An 18,974-nucleotide genomic window follows, 5' to 3' on the forward strand; every position below is an offset into this window, starting at 1 on the left:
TATACAAATGATACTTGGACAACTGGATATCCACAGCCAAAAGAACACACTTGAGATAAATGAAAGAATTAGAATGCCTCAGCAAGGAAATAAAAGGTTTTAAGAATAAGTACATGGAAATTTTAGAACTGAAATAAAAAGCTAGGGGATAGACTTACCAGTATATTAGCAGTAACAAAGAAATGAGTGAACTAGAAGATAGAACAGAGAGAAAATAGAGTGGAAAGAAAAATGAACAGAGCCTCAAGAATTGTGGGAGTACAACAAAAGATATAATATTTATGTCTTTGGAGGTCGGAAGGGGAAACAAAGGAGGGAAGGGCTGAAAAAGTACTTCAAGAAATAATGGCTGAAAATGTCCCAAATTTGGCAGGAAACAAACCTACAGATTTTAAAAGCTCACTGAGTAAATTTGGAACATGATGAACCCAATAAGTCTATGTCAGAATACATTACAAGTACACTTCTGAAGACTAAAGATGAAAAAATCATCCCGAAAGCAGCCAGATAAAAATTATGTTACTTATAGGGGAAAACAATTAGAATGCCAATGGATTTCTCATCAGAACTGATAAGAATTGGCTGGGCATGGTAGCTCACGCCTGTAATCCCAGCACTTTGGGAGGCTGAAGTGGGCGGGTCACCTGAGGTTGGGCATTCGAGACCAGCCTGACCAACATGGAGAACCCCGTCTCTACTAAAAATACAAAAAAATTAGCTGGATGTGGTGGTGCATGCCTGTAATCCCAGCTGCTCAGGAGGCTGAGGTAGGAGAATCGCTTGAACCCAGGAGGCGGAGGTTGCAGTGAGCCGAGATCACACCATTGCACTCCAGCCTGGGCAACAAGAGCGAAACTCCATCTCAAAAAAAATATATAGCTTACTGTGCCTAAAGTGCATAAACAATGTGGTTTATGCTGGACACTTGATTTCTTTATGAGATCTGGGCTTTTAGTATGTGCTAAGCAGAGGATGTCTGTTGACTAGCCCCATTAAGACTTCGGGCACTGAGTTTCTAATAGGTTTCTCTGATAGACAACATTTAACGTATCGCAAATTATTACTGAAAAATTACAGAGTCACGTGTGACTCTGTTGAGAAAGAATTCTTGGAATTTTGTGTCTGGTTTCCTCCAGACTTGTCTCTCAAACCATTTCCCTTTACTGATTTTGTTTTGCATCCTTTCACTATAATAATCATAGCCATGCGTATAACTATTGATGAGGTTTATGAGTCCTTCTAGTGAATCATCATACTTGGGAGTGGTACTGGAGTCTGATACAGTTTGGCTCTGTGTCCTCACTCAAATCTCAGGTTGAATTTTAATTCTCAATATTGGGGGAGGGTCTTGGTGGGAAGTGATTGGATCAGGGCAGTGGATTTCCCCCATGTTATTTTTGTGATAGTGAGTTCTTACGAGATCTGATGGTTTGTTTGTTTTTTTTTTTTTTTGAAGTTTCAATATTTTATTCAAGTTTTTTTTAACTGATATTAACTACAGCATTTGAAGGGGAGGAAGTAATACCACACAAAATGCAAGACACTAAAATGTACCCATTAAACTGCTAAAAAACAAATTGAGTGGTAAGAATACGACAGAAGTCCAGTTTAGATTCTGAGTGTTGTCATCATGTGATTACAATCATACAGACTCTTCCAAGCTTACAGCTGGAGCTCCTGGAAGCTATTTCATACTCTGGTGCAAGGGCAAAGAAACACAACACAAGAAGGAGTAAGTCCTGAATTATTGGCTTCATCACATCTACCCTCTCCACCCCAAAATGGCAGAAAAGACACAGTGAACCCACCCTGCAGACCTTTTGGCGTAAAAGAGGTGAGGATGAACTGCGGTGGGAACAGGTCATGAAGCTCTGTCTAAAAAAGTCCCTTTCAGGTGAGTTTGTACACACAATCAAGCAATGAGCCTCTCATCAATTAGGGTTAGGAAACCAAGGTTCCATTCTCAGGAAATCACAATTTCATTCATTTACTCAGTATGAATTTACAAAGTATCTACATATTATCAGCTTCCACTTACAGCCATTTCTAGATAAAAAAGAAACTTGGCATCTCAGAGGGGCCACCATGTTCCCTCCAAGTCTACCACTGAAAGAACCTTTTTTGGAATTGGGTTTCTTCTGAACCCCTGAAAGGGTAACATCTTAAAGCTGAATCATCTTTAACTTGGGGGTCTAACATGATATTTAGCAATACTTGCATCCCAGACATACAACATTAAAAGATACACTAAATTCTGAAGGTTGCTATACTGCAAAATTTTTTTTGTATGTTTGTTTGTTTGTTTTGAAACGGAGTCTTGCTCTGTCACCCAGGCTGGAGTGCAGTGGCGCAATCTCTGCTCACTGCAACCTCCACTTCCCGGGTTCAAGTGATTCTCCTGCCTCAGCCCCTGGTTAGCTGGGACTACAGGCGCCTGCCACCACACCTGGCTAATTTTTTGTATTTTTAGTAGAGACAGGGTTTCATTGTGTTAGCCAGGATGGTCTCGATCTCCTGACCTCGTGATCCGCCTGCCTCAGCCTCCCAAAGTGCTGGGATTACAGGCATGAGCCACCATGCCTGGCCAAAAATAGTTTAAAATTAAACAATACAGTGTTCATTTATGCTTGAAATTCTAGTCCTCAACCAAGCTTGTGGCCACCAGCATTGACGTTCTTGCCATCCAGGAGAGCTGACAGTGTCAGTTTGATACTTGGCTTTAGGGTTTGGTTGTATCCTAAACCTCTCAGGCTGGAGTTGTTCATTTTAGCCGAGAAGCAGGCGTCAGGGTCGATCTGATACGTGGCTGCTATTCCGAAGCTAGTGTTACTGTTTCCTGCTGTCCAGGCGAGATTGACAGCAGTCTCCAACTTCTTGTTCACCTTTTAGTAAATGGAGCTGCCAAACTCTGTCCCATCACTCACTTTAGTGTGAAGCTGGAATTCATCAGTCTTGTAGCCAACTACACTGTTGCTCTAGGTCACTCGGGACTTTGCATTCTCAAAATTCATCTGGTAGCTGGCCAGCCAGCCCTCATAACCCAGCACCAGAGCACCCTGGATTTAGGGCCCAGCAGTGTCAAAATCCATGTCTGAGCCCAGGTTAATGTGCTGCTACTTGTACCCTGTCTTGATTTTAGCATTTTTTTTCCCCCAGTGTTAGGTGAGAAGGATGAATTGAAGGTCAGCTTCAGTTCATGTGCAAGCTGATCTTCCACAGTAACCTCAGTGCCTGGTGTGTTGTCAGTGTTCTATTTCTCTGTAAATGTCAGGCCATATTCAGTCCATCTGTACTTGGTTTCCAGGCTGCCCGTCACTTTGGTGGTCTCTGTGTTGGCTGAGCCGGAGCTTGTAAATTCCAATCCATTCTTCTCTTTTGTTTTCAAATCAAGCTTTATTAAGCCAAATCCATAGCCATTGGTGAAGACATCCCTGGCAGATTTGCCAGGATCTCATATGTGAGTAGCACAGCCATCTTCTCAGAGGTGGCGACAACAGGCTCAGAGGCAGCTATGACAGGGGCTTTGGTGCAGAGGCAGGTTTCCCTCATGCTGTTTTTGTGATCGTGAGTTCTCACGAGATCTGATAGTTTAAAAGTATGTAGCACTTCCCTTTCTTGCTCGCTTTTTCTCCTGCCACAATGTAAGATTTGCTCGCTTCCCCTTCATCCTTCCACCATAATTGTGTTTCCTGAGGCCTCCCATCCATGCTTCCTGTACAGCCTGTGGAACTGTGAGTCAATTGAACCTCTTTTTTTCATAAATTACCCAGTCTCAGGTAGTTCTTTATAGCAGGGTCCCCTGAAACAATCAGGAAGAAAAGAACGTGGTAAGGAAGACATACAGGGTAAATGTAGTAGGCATTGCTATTCTTCATGAATTTTCTAAATGTGTTGATGGCTGAAGCAAAGATTATCATATGGTCTGATGTGGATTTGAATGTATATAGAGGAAATGCTTAGGAAAATTATGTTTTTAAACAGAAAGAGTAAGGAGATGTAATGGGAGGTAAGTTCTATACAATTACTCAAACTGGTAAAATGGGCCAGGTGTGGTGGCTTATCCCGTAATGCCAGCACTTTGTGAGGGTGAGGCAGGAGGATTGCTGGAGCTCAGGAGTTTGAAACCAGCCTGGGCAACATAGTAAGACCCCGTCTGTTAAAAAAATAAAAAAATTAGCCAGGTGTGGTGATGCACACCTGTGGTCCCAGCAACTTGGGAGGCTGAGGTGGGAGGATTGCTGTAAACTGGAAGATTGAGGCTATAGTGAGCCATGATCATGCTGCTGCACTCCAGCCTAGGTGTCAGAGTGAGATCCTGCCTCAAAAAAACAACAAAAAAGCAAGCTGGTAAAATGATGACACCAGTAAATTATGATAAGCTATATATATGTAATGTAGCACCTAGAGCAACCACTTAAAAAGCTATACAATGGCCAGGCATGGTGGCTCATGCTTGTAATCCCAGCACTTTGGGAGGCCGAGGCAGGTGGATCACCTGTGGTCAGGAGTTCAAGACCAGCCTGGCCAACATGATGAAACCCCATCTCTACTAAAAATACAAAAATTAGGCAGGCTTGATGACAGGAGCCTGCAATTCCGGCTACTCAGGATGCTGAGGCAGGAGAATCACTTGAACTCGGGAGGCAGAGGATGCAGTGAGCTGAGATCATGCTGTTGCACTCCAGCCTGGGTGACAGAATGAGACTCTGTCTCAAAAAAAAAAAAAAAAAAAAAAGCTATACAGCGAAATACACTAAGAAACACTATAGGCAAATCAAGACAGAATTATAAAAAAGTTTGAGTAACCCATGAGAAATTTGTAAAGAAAACAAGGAGGCAAAAAGCCCAGAGAACAAACAAATAAAACTTAAATGGCAGACATTCCAACCAATAAGAACGGAATGCATATTCTTTTCATGTGCCTTTGGAAACATAGATGAAGATAGACATATCCTGGGCCATAAACCAACATAAAGCAAAAATTTCTTTAGTTAAAAAAGTTTTTTCTAATTTAAGTCATGTAATGTTGGTCATATCGATAGGCTAAAGAAGAAAAATCATGATTTTATCAGTTAATGCAGTAAGAGTTTAGCAGAATTCAACAACCATTTGTAAACAAAACAAACTCTCAGTACAATAGGAACAGAGGAGAATCTTCTAAAGATCTACAGCTAACATTCTTTTTAAAATTTTGGTAATACCTAACACAAAATTGACTATATACTTTTACAATTCAGTGGCCTTAAGTACATTCACATTGTTATACAACTATCACCACTTTCCAGAATTTTTTCATTATCCCAAATAGAAATTGTGTATCCATTAAACAATAACTCCCCATCCCCACTGCCCCCAGCCCCTGGTAACCTCTGTTTTACTTTGTCTGTATGAATTTGCCTATTCTAGGTACCTCACATAAGTGGAATCATACAATATTTGTCCTTTTGTGACTGGCTTATGTCACTTGGCATATTTTCAAGGCTTGTCTCTTAAAAATATCCATCAGAAGGTCCCTCCTTTTTAAGGCTGAAAAATACTCCATTGTATGTATATGCTACATTTTCTTTATTCATTCATTTTTATTCATTCACATTTTCTGTATTCATTCAGTTGATAAACATTCAAGTTGTTTCCAGCTGTTGTGAACAGTACTGCTATGAACATTGGTGTTCAAGTATCTGTTTGAGTCCCTACTTTCAATTTTTGGGGGTATATTCCTAGGAGTGGAATTGTTGGATCAGATGCTAATTATATGTTTAATTTTTTGAGGAACTGCCAAACTGTTTTTCATAGAAACTGCATTGTTTTACATTCCCATCGGCAATGTGCAAGTTTCCAGTTTCTCCACACCCTACAAAAATATGTTTTTTCTTTTTTCTGTTGGTAGTTATCCTGTTTGTGGAACAGTATTTTTTTTATTTAATTTATTTTTAATTAAAAATGTTTTTTAAACACCTACTCTGATTCTGGTCTATGGAACAGTATTCTTTTTTTTTTTTTTTTTTTTTTTTTGAGATGGAGTTTTGCTCTGTTGCCCAGGCTGGAGTGTAGTGGTGTAATCTCGGCTCACTGCAACCTCCGCCTCCCAGGTTCAAGCAATTCTCTGCCTCAGCCTCCCAAGTAGCTGGGACTACAGATGCTCACCACCACGCCCAGCTAATTTTTGTACTTTTAGTAGAGATGGTGTTTTACCATCTTGGCCAGGCTGGTCTTGAACTCCTGACCTCATGATCCACCCGCCTTGTCCTCTCAAAGTGCTGGGATTACAGATGTGAGCCACTGCATCTGGCCAGAACAGTATTCTTAATGGTGAAAGATTAAATGCTTTCCTTCCACGTTTGAGAACAAACCAAGGTTATAGCTGTTCTTACCACTCTCATTCAACATAGCGCTGGAAGTTCTAACCACAGCAATAAGGCAAGAAAAGGAAATAAAAGACATACAGATCATTAACAAAGAAATGAAACTGTTCCTATTTGCAGAGGACGTGATTGTCTATGTAGAAAATCTCAAGTAACGAAGGGAAAAAAAGCTTTTAAAGCTAAGTAAAGTTTAGTCAGGTTGCCATATAGAAGATAAAACAGACAAACAATTGTATCATATGTCATAGCATGAACATATATGGTCACTGAAGTTAAAATACAGTATCATTAAAATTACTAAAAAAAAGAAGAAAGCTGAAGAAATTCTTAGGTGTAAATCTAACAAAACGTGTAGGGTCTGTTTGCAGAAAATCACAAAATGTTGATGAAAGAAATCATAGACTGTCTAAACAAATGGAGAGACATACTGTGTTTATGGATTTGAAGATCCAATATAGTAAAGATGTAAGTTCTCACCAAATTGATATACAGGTTTAATGGGAATCCTATCAAAATTTCAGCAAAGGCTTTTAGAGATATAGACAAGATTATTCTAAAATTTGCATAGAAAGGCACAGACACAGGCTGTTTTAGAATAGCTAAATCAACTTTTAACGTGAAGAATAAAGTGAGAGGAGTCAGTTTACCTGATTTCCAGTCCTGCTGTGTAGCTGCGATAATCAAACTTGTGTGTTTGATCAGTACAACAGAGAGCCCAGAAATAGAACCAGCATCAATGTATGGAGGGGATTAATAGTCTTGAATATATGGAACCAGGTTTCAGGTTAAAAGCAGGAGCTATAAATCTCACTTGGGTGCTCTAGGACTGCTTCTTTCTGCCTTGACTATGGTTAGTGGCTTAAGTTGGTTAGTGGGCGTGGCTGGCTGTTGAGTGAGCAGGGATGTGTTTGTGTTACAGGCATTGATGGCCTTCCGGGATGTGGCTGTGGCCTTCACCCAGAAGGAGTGGAAGCTATTGAGTTCTGCTCAGAGGACCCTGTACAGGGAGGTGATGCTGGAGAACTACAGCCATCTGGTCTCCCTGGGTAAGGCTGGCCTGTTTAAGGTTTCAGATTCTGCTTGTGGGTATTTTAAGCTCTTACATAGCAAGCTGCCATGCTTCTGACTCAGAAAAACAGTTTTTTCCCCTATTCCCCCAGAGAATGCCTGGCTTTCATAGTGCAGTTTTATGTGTGCGTGTGTGTGTGTGTGTGTGCACATGCTGTGAGCGTGTGGTGTGTCTGACACTGCATTTTTCAGGCCTGTTTACCCTGGCTGGGCTCCTCCTCTAAGGTTAACTTCCTTCAAAAGGAGGAATATTTTTATTGACTCAAGCACAGGGTAGAATCAACATATTGCCTTTAGGTCTAGGATCCCCTCCCTGTATGCATCCTTTCTTAGCATTCAGACATAGTTTACTCCACCCCTGCACCTCCCTACCACTTTCTGGGTTTATTGCATTTGTGGGTTGGCTCTGAGTTCTGAGATAGCCTCTTAAGCCACTAACTCAAGATCACCTTGGTTTTTTTTTCCTGTGAGTAGGAATTGCATTTTCCAAACCAAAACTCATCGAACAGCTGGAGCAAGGCGACGAACCTTGGAGAGAGGAGAACGAACATCTTCTGGACCTTTGTCCAGGTGAGTGGGAAGCCCTGGGCAGGCGAGGGTGCAGGGCAGTGAGGAGCTCAGCAGGTAAGGAAGGAGGGGCTGTCTTTGAGGTGCTAGGAGGAAGTTCTTCTTCAGGCCTCCTAGGCCACTGGTAAAGGCTGCATGGCACTGCCTGCCTTCCCCACTGTGTGCCTCCCCCCAGGACAGGGCACCCCTGGCATTCCATCTCCTTCCTCCATCAGGGAGCCTCACTCCTCACTTGGCTTCCTTTCTCGAGCACATTCAGGATTTCTCCATTCTTGGGCTCATGTGGTTGGTATGATCTTCAAAACAGTACCTGTCCTTTGAGACTAAGTCCCTGCCCCTGGGTTTTTTTTTTTTTTTTTTTTTTTGAGACAGAGTCTCGTTCTGTCGCCCAGGCTGGAGTGCAATGGCATGATCTTGGCTCACTGCAACCTCTGCCTCCTGTGTTCAAGTGATTCTCCTGCCTCAGCCTCCTGAGTAGCTGGGACTACAGGTGCCTGCCATCATGCCCAGCTAAATTTTTTTATATTTTTAGTAGAGATGGGGTTTCACCTTATTGATCAGGCTGGTCTCGAATTCCTGAGCTCAGGCAATCCATCTGCCTTGGCCTCTCAAAGTGTTGGGATTACAGGCGTGAGCCACCACGCCCAGCCAGTTTCTATTCTTAACCTGGTAGCTTTTTTGTGCATCATTTCTATCTTGTAAATTCTCATAACTTTGTTTCTTTTGTCATAGATTATTTAAGATTACAGCAAGGTATGAAAAACTGTACAATGAGTAGGGTTGGGGCAGCCCTATAGCCTAAGAGATAGCATGTTATAAAACCAGGTAATAGCCCCATACTTTTCCTAATTGTGCCTGTTCCTCCGCCTCTGTTTTCTGAGTTAGCATTCCATGACTGTCTTTATCCTTTTATTCCATCCGATGGGTTCTTCACTCATACAGGGTGTTGTTTTGCATGTCTGTAAACTTCTCTGCACATGATGTTATTAAGTTGTTTCCAACTTTTTGGCTATGAAATAATCTTGCTCTGTATTCTTGTATGCCTCCTTGGGAATACATCCAAGAGTTTCTCTTAAGATATAGACCAGCCAGGTGCAGCAGCTGACACCTGTAATCCCAGCACTCTGGGAGGCCGAGGCAGGTGGATCACGAGGTCAGGAGTTCGAGACCAGCCTGGCCAACATGGTGAAACCCCGTCTCTCTTAAAAATAGAAAAATTAGCTGGGCGTGGTGGCGCATGCCTATAATCCCAGCTACTTGGGAGGCTGAGGCAGGAGAATTGCTTGCATCCGGGAGGCGGACGTTGCAGTGAACTGAGATTGCGCCACTGCACTCCAGCCTAGGTGACAGAGCGAGACTCCATCTCACAAAGAAAAAAAAAAAAGATATATACCTAGGTGTGTAGTAGCTGGTTCACAGGCATGCATAGCCTCAACTTATATAAGTTATGCCAACTTGTGTTCTGAAGTGGACATGGCAGCTTATGCTCCCAGCAGGAGTCTATGAGAATTCTTGTTGCACATCCTCACCAACATTTGGGATTGTGAGACCTCATGTTTTATCCATCTATTCAGCTGGAAGTGAAATCTCAGAGGGGTTTTTAAGTTGCTTACTAGTGAGCATGAGCATCTTTTCATATGTTGCTTGGCCATTCCTGTTTCCCCATCTGTGATTTGACCATTCAAGGTGTTTGCCTACTTTTCAATGGGTCTCTTCTTTTTGTTATTGATTTGTAGAAATCCCATATAAATTATGGAAACATTTAGGTCTTTAATCTAACTGGAATTAATTTTATATGAATGCTGGGAGACAGAAATAAATTTTTGCCTGCTTTATCTTCTTTCTTGTTTATTTTCATGGTTTCCTGGCATTTTATTTTTGTTTTGTTTTTTGCTTTTAAATATAACTATATAGCTGGTATTACACTATGTAGCAACTGAGTGCTTTTGTCTTTTTAAAAGCATTTCATTATATAAAAATGAGCTGGGCACAGTGGCTCACGCCTGTAATCCCAGACTTTGGGAGGCTGAGGTGGGCGGATCACTTGAGGCCAGAAGTTTGAGACCAGCCTGGCCAACATGGCGAAATCCCGTCTCTACTAAAAATACAAAAATTAGCCGAGCCTGGTGGTGCATGCCTGTAATACCAGCTACTCGGATGGCTGAGGAGTGAGAATCGCTTGAACCTGGGAGGCAAAGGTTGCAATGAACTGAGATCACACCACTGTACTCCAGCCTGGGCTACAGAGTGAGACTCTATCTCAAAAAAAAAATAAAGTAAAATAATGATAAAGATGTTATTAAGATACAGCAATTAAGGTATATTATAAGATATGTTTTTAAGGTATAATAAACTACACTTATTTAGGTGTGAAATTTGGTTAGTTTTGGCATATGTATACATGCATGAAACCACTGCCACAACTAAAGTAACAGGCATGTCTGTCATCCTTGAAAATTTTCTTTTGCCTCACTGTAATCCTACCTCCCACTCCTTCCTGTCCTCCCCTGTACCTGGGCAACCACTGATCAGCTTTCTATAATTATAGATTTGTCTGCATTTTCTAGGATTTGTATAACTGGATTATACAGGATACAACTGGATTCTTCACTCAGCATAAGTATTTTGAATTTTATCTATAATGTGTATATCAATAGTTTATTAATTTTTATTGCTGAGTATTCCTTTATATGTCTAGGTCACATTTTAATACTGACCTATTAAAAGGTATTTGGGTTTTCATTTTTGACAAATATAAATAAAGCTGTTTTAAGCATGCAAGTTTTTGTGTGAATATAATGCTTTCATTTCTGTTGAATAAATACCTGGGACTGGAATGGCTGGGTTGTATGATGATGGATACAATATATATTCAACTTTTGAAGAAACTCACAAACTGCTTTCCAAAGTGGCTGCACCATTTCACATTCCCACAGCAGTGTATGAGAGCCCCAGGTGTTCCATATCTGTCAAAACTTGGCTTGGTTATTAATTTCAGACATTGTTATAGCTGTGTAGTGAGTGGCATCTTACTGTGGTTTTAACATTTTCTTAATGACTGATGATGTTGAGTATCTTCATGCGCTTATTTGCCACCTTGTATCTTCTTTAGTGAAGTATGTTTTCACATCTTTTGCCCATTTAAAAATGTGGTTTCTTATTTTTGTATTATTGGGTTTGAGAGTTCTTCAGATATTCTGTGTAGAAGTCCATTATCAGATATATGATTTACAAACATTTCTTCTGTGGTTTACTTTTTATAATCTTAATAGTGCCTTTCAAAGAGAAATTTTTAATTTGGATGAAGTCTGGTTTTCAATATTTTCTCTTGTGAATTGCAGTTTTGGTAGTGTATTTAAGAAATTTTAGTCTAAACTAAGGTCAAAAAGATTCTCATTTTTTTCCTTTAGTAATTTTACAATTTTTAATTACATTTAGGTCTATAAGACTATTTTGAGTAAATATACTTCATAAAAGATCTGAATTTATGTACTTTTTTAGGGGAGGAAGGGCACACAAATATCCAATTTTTCCAGCACCACTTATTGAAAAGACTACCCTTTTTTTACTGAATTTCCTATGTATCTTTGTGGAAGATCAGTTGACCATATGTGATAGGTCTATACCTGGACTCTATGTTTTTTCTGCTCCTCTGTTAGTGTTTCTATGCCAATACCACAGTTTTGATTACTATAGCTTTATTAGGTCTTGAACTCACTGTAAATCCGCCATCTTCTTTGGGAAGCTGAGGCAGGTGGATCACAAGGTCAGGAGTTCGAGACTAGTCTGGCCAACATAGTGAAACTCCATCTCTACTAAAAATACAAAAAAACTAGCCGAGTGTGGTGGTGTGCACCTGTAATCACAGCTACTCGGGAGGCTGAGGCAGGAGAATCCCGTGAACTCGGGAGGTGGAGGTTGCAGTGAGCCGAGATCGCACTATTGCACTCCAGCCCAGGCAACAGTGCGAGACTCCATCTCAAAATAAAATAAAATAAAATAAAAAATCCTCCATCTTTGCTTTTTTTTGAAAGTTCTTTTCGTTATTCTTCGTTTTTTCATATGAATTTTAGAATCAGCTTGTCAGTTTTTAACAAAAATGCCTGCTGAGATTTTGATTGGGATCGAGTTGAATCTGTATCAATTTGTGGAGAACTTACACATAAATAATACTGTGTCTTACAGTATGTGAACACAGTATAGCTCTCCATTTACGTAAGACTTCTTTCATTTTTGTCGGCATTGTTTTGTCATTTCTGGTATACAGGCCTTACATATCTCTTGTCAGATTTGCCCCTAAGTATTTCATATTTTGATGCTATTTTTAAGTGTCAATTTTCAGTTGTTTATTGATGGTATATAGAAATAAAATGGATTTATGTATAGTGATTTTGTATGCTGTAATCTTGCAAAACTCACATCTTTTTCCACTGGAATATTTTAACATGAAGGACCTTCTCTGTATTCCAGATGGAATGTGAATGGCAATCCCTAAAGCTGCTGAAGTTCCCTCTTGCAGATATGATCTTACTGACTCTAATCAATGATACAAAGAGTTTTTCTTAGGAATAGTATGGTCAAAAATAAGAAATACATATTTTGTGATTAAAAATAGTTAACAAATAGAATAACATATAAATCAGTATTGTATTTATAATCGTCTGCCTTGACCCAAGGGTCTTCTGTTAAGTAGTTTAATTCCATTAAATTGTTCACTTCTGTTCTGATAGGGCGCTTGAAACCCTGATTCAGTTTCTTGCTATGGGTTGTTACTTGCCAGGTACATTTATGATCAATGCTCTTAAAAATTTGTTCCAGGGGCTGGGCGCGGTGGCTCACGCCTGTAATCCCAGCACTTTGGGAGGCCAAAGCAGGCGAATCACTTGAGGTCAGGAGTTTGAGACCAGCCTGGCCAACATGGTGAGACCCTGTCACTACCAAAAATACAAAAAATTAGCCAGGTGTAGTAGGTGCGCCTGTAATCCCAGCTACTCGGGAGGCTGAGGTGGGAGAATTGCTTGAACCCAGGAGGTGGAGGCTGCAGTGGGCTGAGATAGTGCCACTGCACTCCAGCCTAGGCAACAGTGCAAGACTCCTTTAAAAAAAAAAAAAAAAAAAATTTGTTCCGGGAGACTAAATTTCTAATCTGAGTTAAAAAGCAGTAGTCATTAAACAAAAGTAAGGTAAAAAAGATAAACTAGCCATGGATAAGAAAATGCCTTATTTTTCTCTTACCGAATACTTTGCTTATTCACTGCAGCAAACAATTTCAGAGATGATGAAAGCAGACTTTGCTATTGAGGGTTGTCCCATAATGACTCATAAGAACTTAGTCCTGCCGAACGCAGTGGCTCATGCCTATAACCCCAGCACTTTGGGAGGCTGAGGCAGGCGGATCATGTAAGGTCAGGAGTTCGAGACCAGCCTGGCCAACATGGTGAAACCCTGTCTCTCACCTAAGGTCAGGAGTTCAAGACCAGCCTGGCCAACATGGTGAAACCCGATCTCTACTAAAAATACAAAAATTAGCCAGGCATGGTGGTGCACGCCTATAATCCCAGCTGCTCAGGAGGCTGAGACAGGAGAATTGCTTGAACTAGAGGTTAAGGCAGCCAAGATCGCACCACTGCACTCCAACCTGGGCAACAGAGCGAGACTCCGTCTCAAAAAAAAAAAAAAGAACTTAGTCCATAATTACCTAGGAGTTATGGTATCAACTTATGGAAGCTGAAAGCACTGCCAATTTCCAGAGCCTTTAATTTATACCATCATGGGAATTAGTATTATCTCCAATTGGCAGCCTATTTAAACCTAGAAACAAAATTTTTTGAAAAAGTCAATTTGTATAGTTTTAACAGTTTTTGTGCATGGATAAGAATATGCTTAAGCCAAAATATGTATAATCCCTGAAACATCTTTATGCTAATAAGAAGTCATCTATTATTAACCTTCAAATGCTGAGCTTCTCCTTAATTCACCAGATTTTTAAAAAATCCTGGATTGTTGAGCAAAACAGTGTACGCAGTGTTGTGCAATGCTATTCGGGGAATATACTTGGCTGCAGTCTGCCCAGAGGCTAGAGGACAACACCCTCATTTGCCAGGAGGGCAGCATCAGGGATTCCTCTTCTTCAAGAGGACTTAAGGGTGTCCATACAGTTCAGGAGACAACTCACATCAGGCCGATATGGAAGCTCCCTGGCCTAAAGCCTATTCCACACAGGAACCAGTATCTCTTGCTACAGCTTATCTGATTCGTGGGTGCCCCTTACTTCAGTCACCACAGTCAAGGAAGCCCAAAGCATGGCTCCCCTTCAGATGCTTACATCTTATTTATAGCACCTTCAAGATCATAATCAGTCTGTTTCTTACTGCAGCTCAGACACCAAGTTCTTGGCTCTTGCATAAACAGCAGGCCAAACAAATGTTTCTCAGGCAAAGTTTTAATAGGCTTGAGCTGGAGCAAAAGCAAGGGAGCGGCGCCCAAGAAAGGAAGATAAGTGTGTAACTCTACTTGCAGCAATTTATAGAGCTGAAGCTGCCTGTGATGCTTTTTTGAACCTTTTAGTTTGGCTGATAGGACTAGTTTGTAGTGTGGGTTTTCTGTGCTGCAATAGAGCATGTAATATGCCCTTGCGGGTTGGAAGATAGGTCTTTGTTGTGAACATCTGAAGAAAACTGCTGGGCAGGTATTACAATCCACGGTCACCTGTGGTGATTCTGACCAAGACTTTCTCTCTAGCAGAGCCTAGAACAGAATTCCAGCCAAGTCTTCCCCACCTGGTGGCCTTTTCTAGCTCGCAGCTCCTCAGACAATATGCGCTAAGTGGCCATCCCACACAGATCTTCCCAAGCTCATCTGCAGGAGGTGACTTCCAACTAGAAGCTCCAAGATGCTCTAGTGAAAAAGGAGAAAGTGGAGAGACAGAAGGCCCCAACAGCTCATTAAGAAAGAGGCCAAGCAGAATTTCTAGGACATTCTTCAGCCCACATCAAGGTGACCCAGTAGAATGGGTAGAAAGGAACAGAGAAGGAGGAATAGACCTTCGCCTGGCCCAAAGGATGAGTCTTGGGGGGTCAGACACAATGTTGAAGGGAGTAGACACTTCAGAATCTGGAGCAGTCATACGTGGAAACTATAGACTGGGACTTAGCAAAAAGTCAAGCCTGTTCAGCCGCCAGAAGCATCATGTGTGCCCTGAATGCGGGAGAGGCTTTTGCCAGAGATCAGACCTTATCAAGCACCAGAGGACACACACCGGGGAGAAGCCATACCTGTGTCCTGAGTGTGGGCGTCGGTTTAGCCAGAAGGCCTCCCTCTCCATACACCAGAGGAAGCACTCGGGGGAGAAGCCGTATGTGTGCAGGGAATGTGGGCGACACTTCAGGTATACATCCTCTCTCACTAATCACAAGAGGATTCACTCCGGGGAGAGGCCCTTTGTATGTCAGGAGTGTGGGCGAGGCTTTCGCCAGAAGATAGCCCTCATTCTACACCAAAGGACGCACTTGGAGGAGAAGCCCTTCGTGTGTCCTCAGTGTGGGAGAGGCTTTTGCCAGAAGGCATCACTCCTCCAGCACCAGAGCTCACACACAGGGGACCGGCCCTTCCTGTGCCTTGAGTGCGGGCGTGGCTTCAGGCAGCAGTCACTGCTCCTTAGTCACCAGGTCACACACTCAGGAGAGAAGCCTTTTGTCTGTGCTGAGTGTGGGCACAGCTTTCGCCAGAAGGTCACTCTCATCAGGCACCAGAGGACACACACAGGGGAGAAACCTTACCTGTGCCCCCAGTGTGGGCGGGGTTTTAGCCAGAAGGTCACCCTCATTGGACACCAGAGGACACACACAGGGGAGAAGCCCTACCTGTGCCCTGATTGTGGGCGTGGCTTTGGTCAGAAGGTCACCCTCATCAGACACCAGAGGACACACACAGGGGAGAAGCCTTATCTGTGTCCCGAGTGCGGGCGTGCCTTTGGCTTTAAGTCGCTACTCAACCGACACCAGAGGACACACTCAGAGGAGGAGCTTTATGTAGACAGGGTGTGTGGACAAGGACTTGGCCAGAAGTTACACTTTATCTCTGACCAAAGGACACACTCAGGAGAGAAGCCCTGCATTTGCGATGAATGTGGGCGCGGCTTTGGCTTTAAGTCTGCCCTCATCCGACATCAGCGGACCCATTCTGGGGAGAAGCCGTATGTCTGCAGGGAGTGTGGGCGTGGCTTTAGCCAGAAGTCTCACTTGCATAGACACAGGAGGACCAAGTCTGGTCATCAGCTCCTACCCCAAGAGGTCTTCTGACCTTTCCTTTCCCCGTGAGTGTGAAGCTGGCAGAAATCACTAGTAAATGCTTCAGTTTCCTGAAATGGAATGGAAAAAAAAATGTTGCTTTCTTTCATCGATCATGAGATAGTTGATTCTTGGTTTACTTTCTATATTCGCAATTTGTCTTGGCTTGCTAGGGGTTCCATAACAAAGTACCCCAGGCTGGGTGACTTTGACAACAGAAATATATTTTCATATTTATGGAGGCTGGAAGTCCCAGATGAAGGTATTGGTAGGTTTGGCTGCTGCTAAAGCCTCTCTGCTTAGCTTGTGGATGGCTGCTTTCTGGCCACGTCCTCACATGGGCTTTTTTCTGTGTGTATGCTTTCCTGGTGTGGCTTCCTCCTCTTCTAGGGACATCAGTCATTTTGGGTAGAGCCACAGCCACATGGCCTCATTTAACCTTAATAACCTTCTTAAAGGCCTTGTCTCCAGATACAGTCACACTCCACGGTTGGAACTTCAACGTATGAATTTTTGGGAAACCCAATTTAGTCTATAACACTCCACTACCAAAGTTCAGGTCCCTCAGACATTCAAAATACATTCACATGATCCCAACAGTCCCAAAATTCTTTACCCATTCCAACTTCAACTCTAGATCCAAAATCTCATTTAAATATCATCTAAATCAAATGTGAATGAGACTTTAGGTACAATTCATCCTTAGGCAAAATTCTCCAGGTGTGATCCTGTGAAACCAGACAGATTATCTGCTTCCAAAATATTATACAATGGTGGGACAAGCAGAGGCTGGACTTCCCCATTCCAAAGGAGAGACATGAGAAAGAAATGAAGAATGATGGATCCCAAGCAAGTCTCAAACCTGGCAAGGCAACTTCCATTAGATTTTAAGTCTCGAGAATAATCCCCTTTGGCTCAGTGCTCTGCCCTCTGGGCCAACTGGATTGGCAGCCCTGCTTTTTAGGCTCACGGGAGCTGCAGTGTCGCTCCCTTGGCCCTTGGCAGCGGCTCCTGGCCCACTGAAATTGAGGAGGAGACACACTTGCCCTCTAGACCTGTACTCTCTGGGCCCATTAGAACCTTTGAGAATCACATTCTTCCCTTTTCTTGAAGATTTAACGTATGTTTGCAACTGGATAGCTCTATTGTACCTTCCTGTAGAATCCCAGAAGTCTAACAGCCTGCCTTCATTTTTGTCCTGTCTCTTTTCTCTATTCAGTTCAAGCTGGCAGCATTTCTGGTGAGACAGTTAATTGGTTCCATTCAGACCTATACTAATCTCTTTATCACATGGTTGTCCAGCCACACCCTAGTGTTCTTTCAAGAACATACTTTCTCATTTTTTGCAATGCGGACAGGCTGAGAATTTTCCAAATCTTTAAGTACTGGTTCTTTTTTGCTTAACAGTTCCTTCGATTTATCTTTCTCCTCTCATATTTTACTATAAGCAGCAAGGAGAAAACAGACTCCACTTGCATCACTTTGTGTAGAAATATCACCTGAATATTCTGCACTGCCTCACTCACAATTTCTATACTCCACAAAACACTAGAACGCAATTTGGGCAAGTCCTTTGCAAGGATTCCAGTTTCCCATTACCCATTCCTCATTTCTGTCTGAGACCTCACCACAATCACCTTAAAATTAAAAAAAAAAAAAAAAAAAAAACACACATTTTGTAGATACGGGTTTTTGCTATGTTGCTTAGGCTGGTCTCATACACCTGGCCTCAAATGATCCTCCTGCTTTGCCCTCTCAAAGTGTGAGCCACCACACCCAGCCCAGAACCTTTAACATCTACATTCCTACCAACAGTGTTTTAAAGGTCATCCAGGCTTTTCCTAACATGTGCCTCAAAACTCTTGTAGCTTCTTTCTACCAAGTACCCAGTTCCAAGCCACTTCCACATTTTAGGTTACAAAGCATCCCAATCACAGTACCAAAATCTGTATTAATTTGCTAGGGCTGACATAAGAAAACACCAGACTGGGTGCCTTCAGCAATAGAATATTTATCTTCTCACAGTTCAGGAAACTGGAAGTCCTAGAATGAGGTGTTGGCAGGTTTGGTTTCTACTAAGGCCTCTCTCCTTGGCCTGCAGATGGCTGCCTTGCCTCTGTGGTGTCACATAGCTTATTCTTTGTACACACAGTTTCTTGGTGTCTCTCGTTAAAAGGACACTAGTGATACTGGATTAGGGCAACACCCTAAAGACCTCATTTTAACCTTAATTACAACTTTAAATGTCCTGTATGCAAAAACAGTCACACTGGGGATTAGGGATTCAACATATGAATTTGGGTGGGGAGGGGCACAATTTAGTCCATAACACTCTGCCTTCTGGACTTCCAAAATTCCTGTCTAGTCGTGAGCACCTGCCATAAGAGTGCTCTCCTGAATTCCTTTCCTTTCTCCATAAGTGTGAAGATGGCAGAAATCAATAACAGATGTTCCACTTTCCTGATATGGAATGGACAAAAAAGAGTTGCTTTCCTTCATTGATCATGAGATAGTTGGTTTATGCTTTACTTTCTGCACAGTGCTCCTTTGTATTTTATGGTCTTTTGTTTTAATAAACTGCTTCTCTACAAAGCTGCATACCTGGCTATGTACCTCATTCACTGATACTTTGAGGAGAACCCCAAGGCATTCAACCTCTTCGGAGACATGGAGGAATTACTCTGTGTAT

The 18,974-nt window shown here is 42.1% G+C and overlaps 1 protein-coding gene and 1 pseudogene across 7 annotated transcripts in view; one reads left to right on the forward strand and one right to left on the reverse strand.

Annotated features, from left to right (window-relative positions):
• The window catches only part of ZNF169 (zinc finger protein 169), a 43,911-nt gene extending 25,028 nt beyond the window's left edge, over positions 1–18,883 (forward strand). For 2 of the 7 annotated variants that reach the window (XM_054520264.2, XM_024252905.3), the window contains exons 3-5: positions 7,282–7,408; positions 7,905–8,000; positions 14,742–18,883. In XM_054520264.2, the coding sequence (XP_054376239.1) occupies positions 7,282–7,408; positions 7,905–8,000; positions 14,742–16,297 (1,779 nt within the window). In that variant the 3' untranslated portion in view covers positions 16,298–18,883. The other 5 variants (XM_063714290.1, XM_063714289.1, XM_063714291.1 and 2 more) reach the window with 4 other exon arrangements.
• On the reverse strand, positions 2,622–6,387 carry LOC103891496 (voltage-dependent anion-selective channel protein 1-like; annotated as a pseudogene).
• Positions 18,884–18,974: the final 91 nt, after the last annotated feature.

Source organism: Pongo abelii, chromosome 13, assembly GCF_028885655.2.
Source record: "Pongo abelii isolate AG06213 chromosome 13, NHGRI_mPonAbe1-v2.0_pri, whole genome shotgun sequence".
Classification (NCBI taxonomy): Eukaryota; Metazoa; Chordata; class Mammalia; order Primates; family Hominidae; genus Pongo; species Pongo abelii.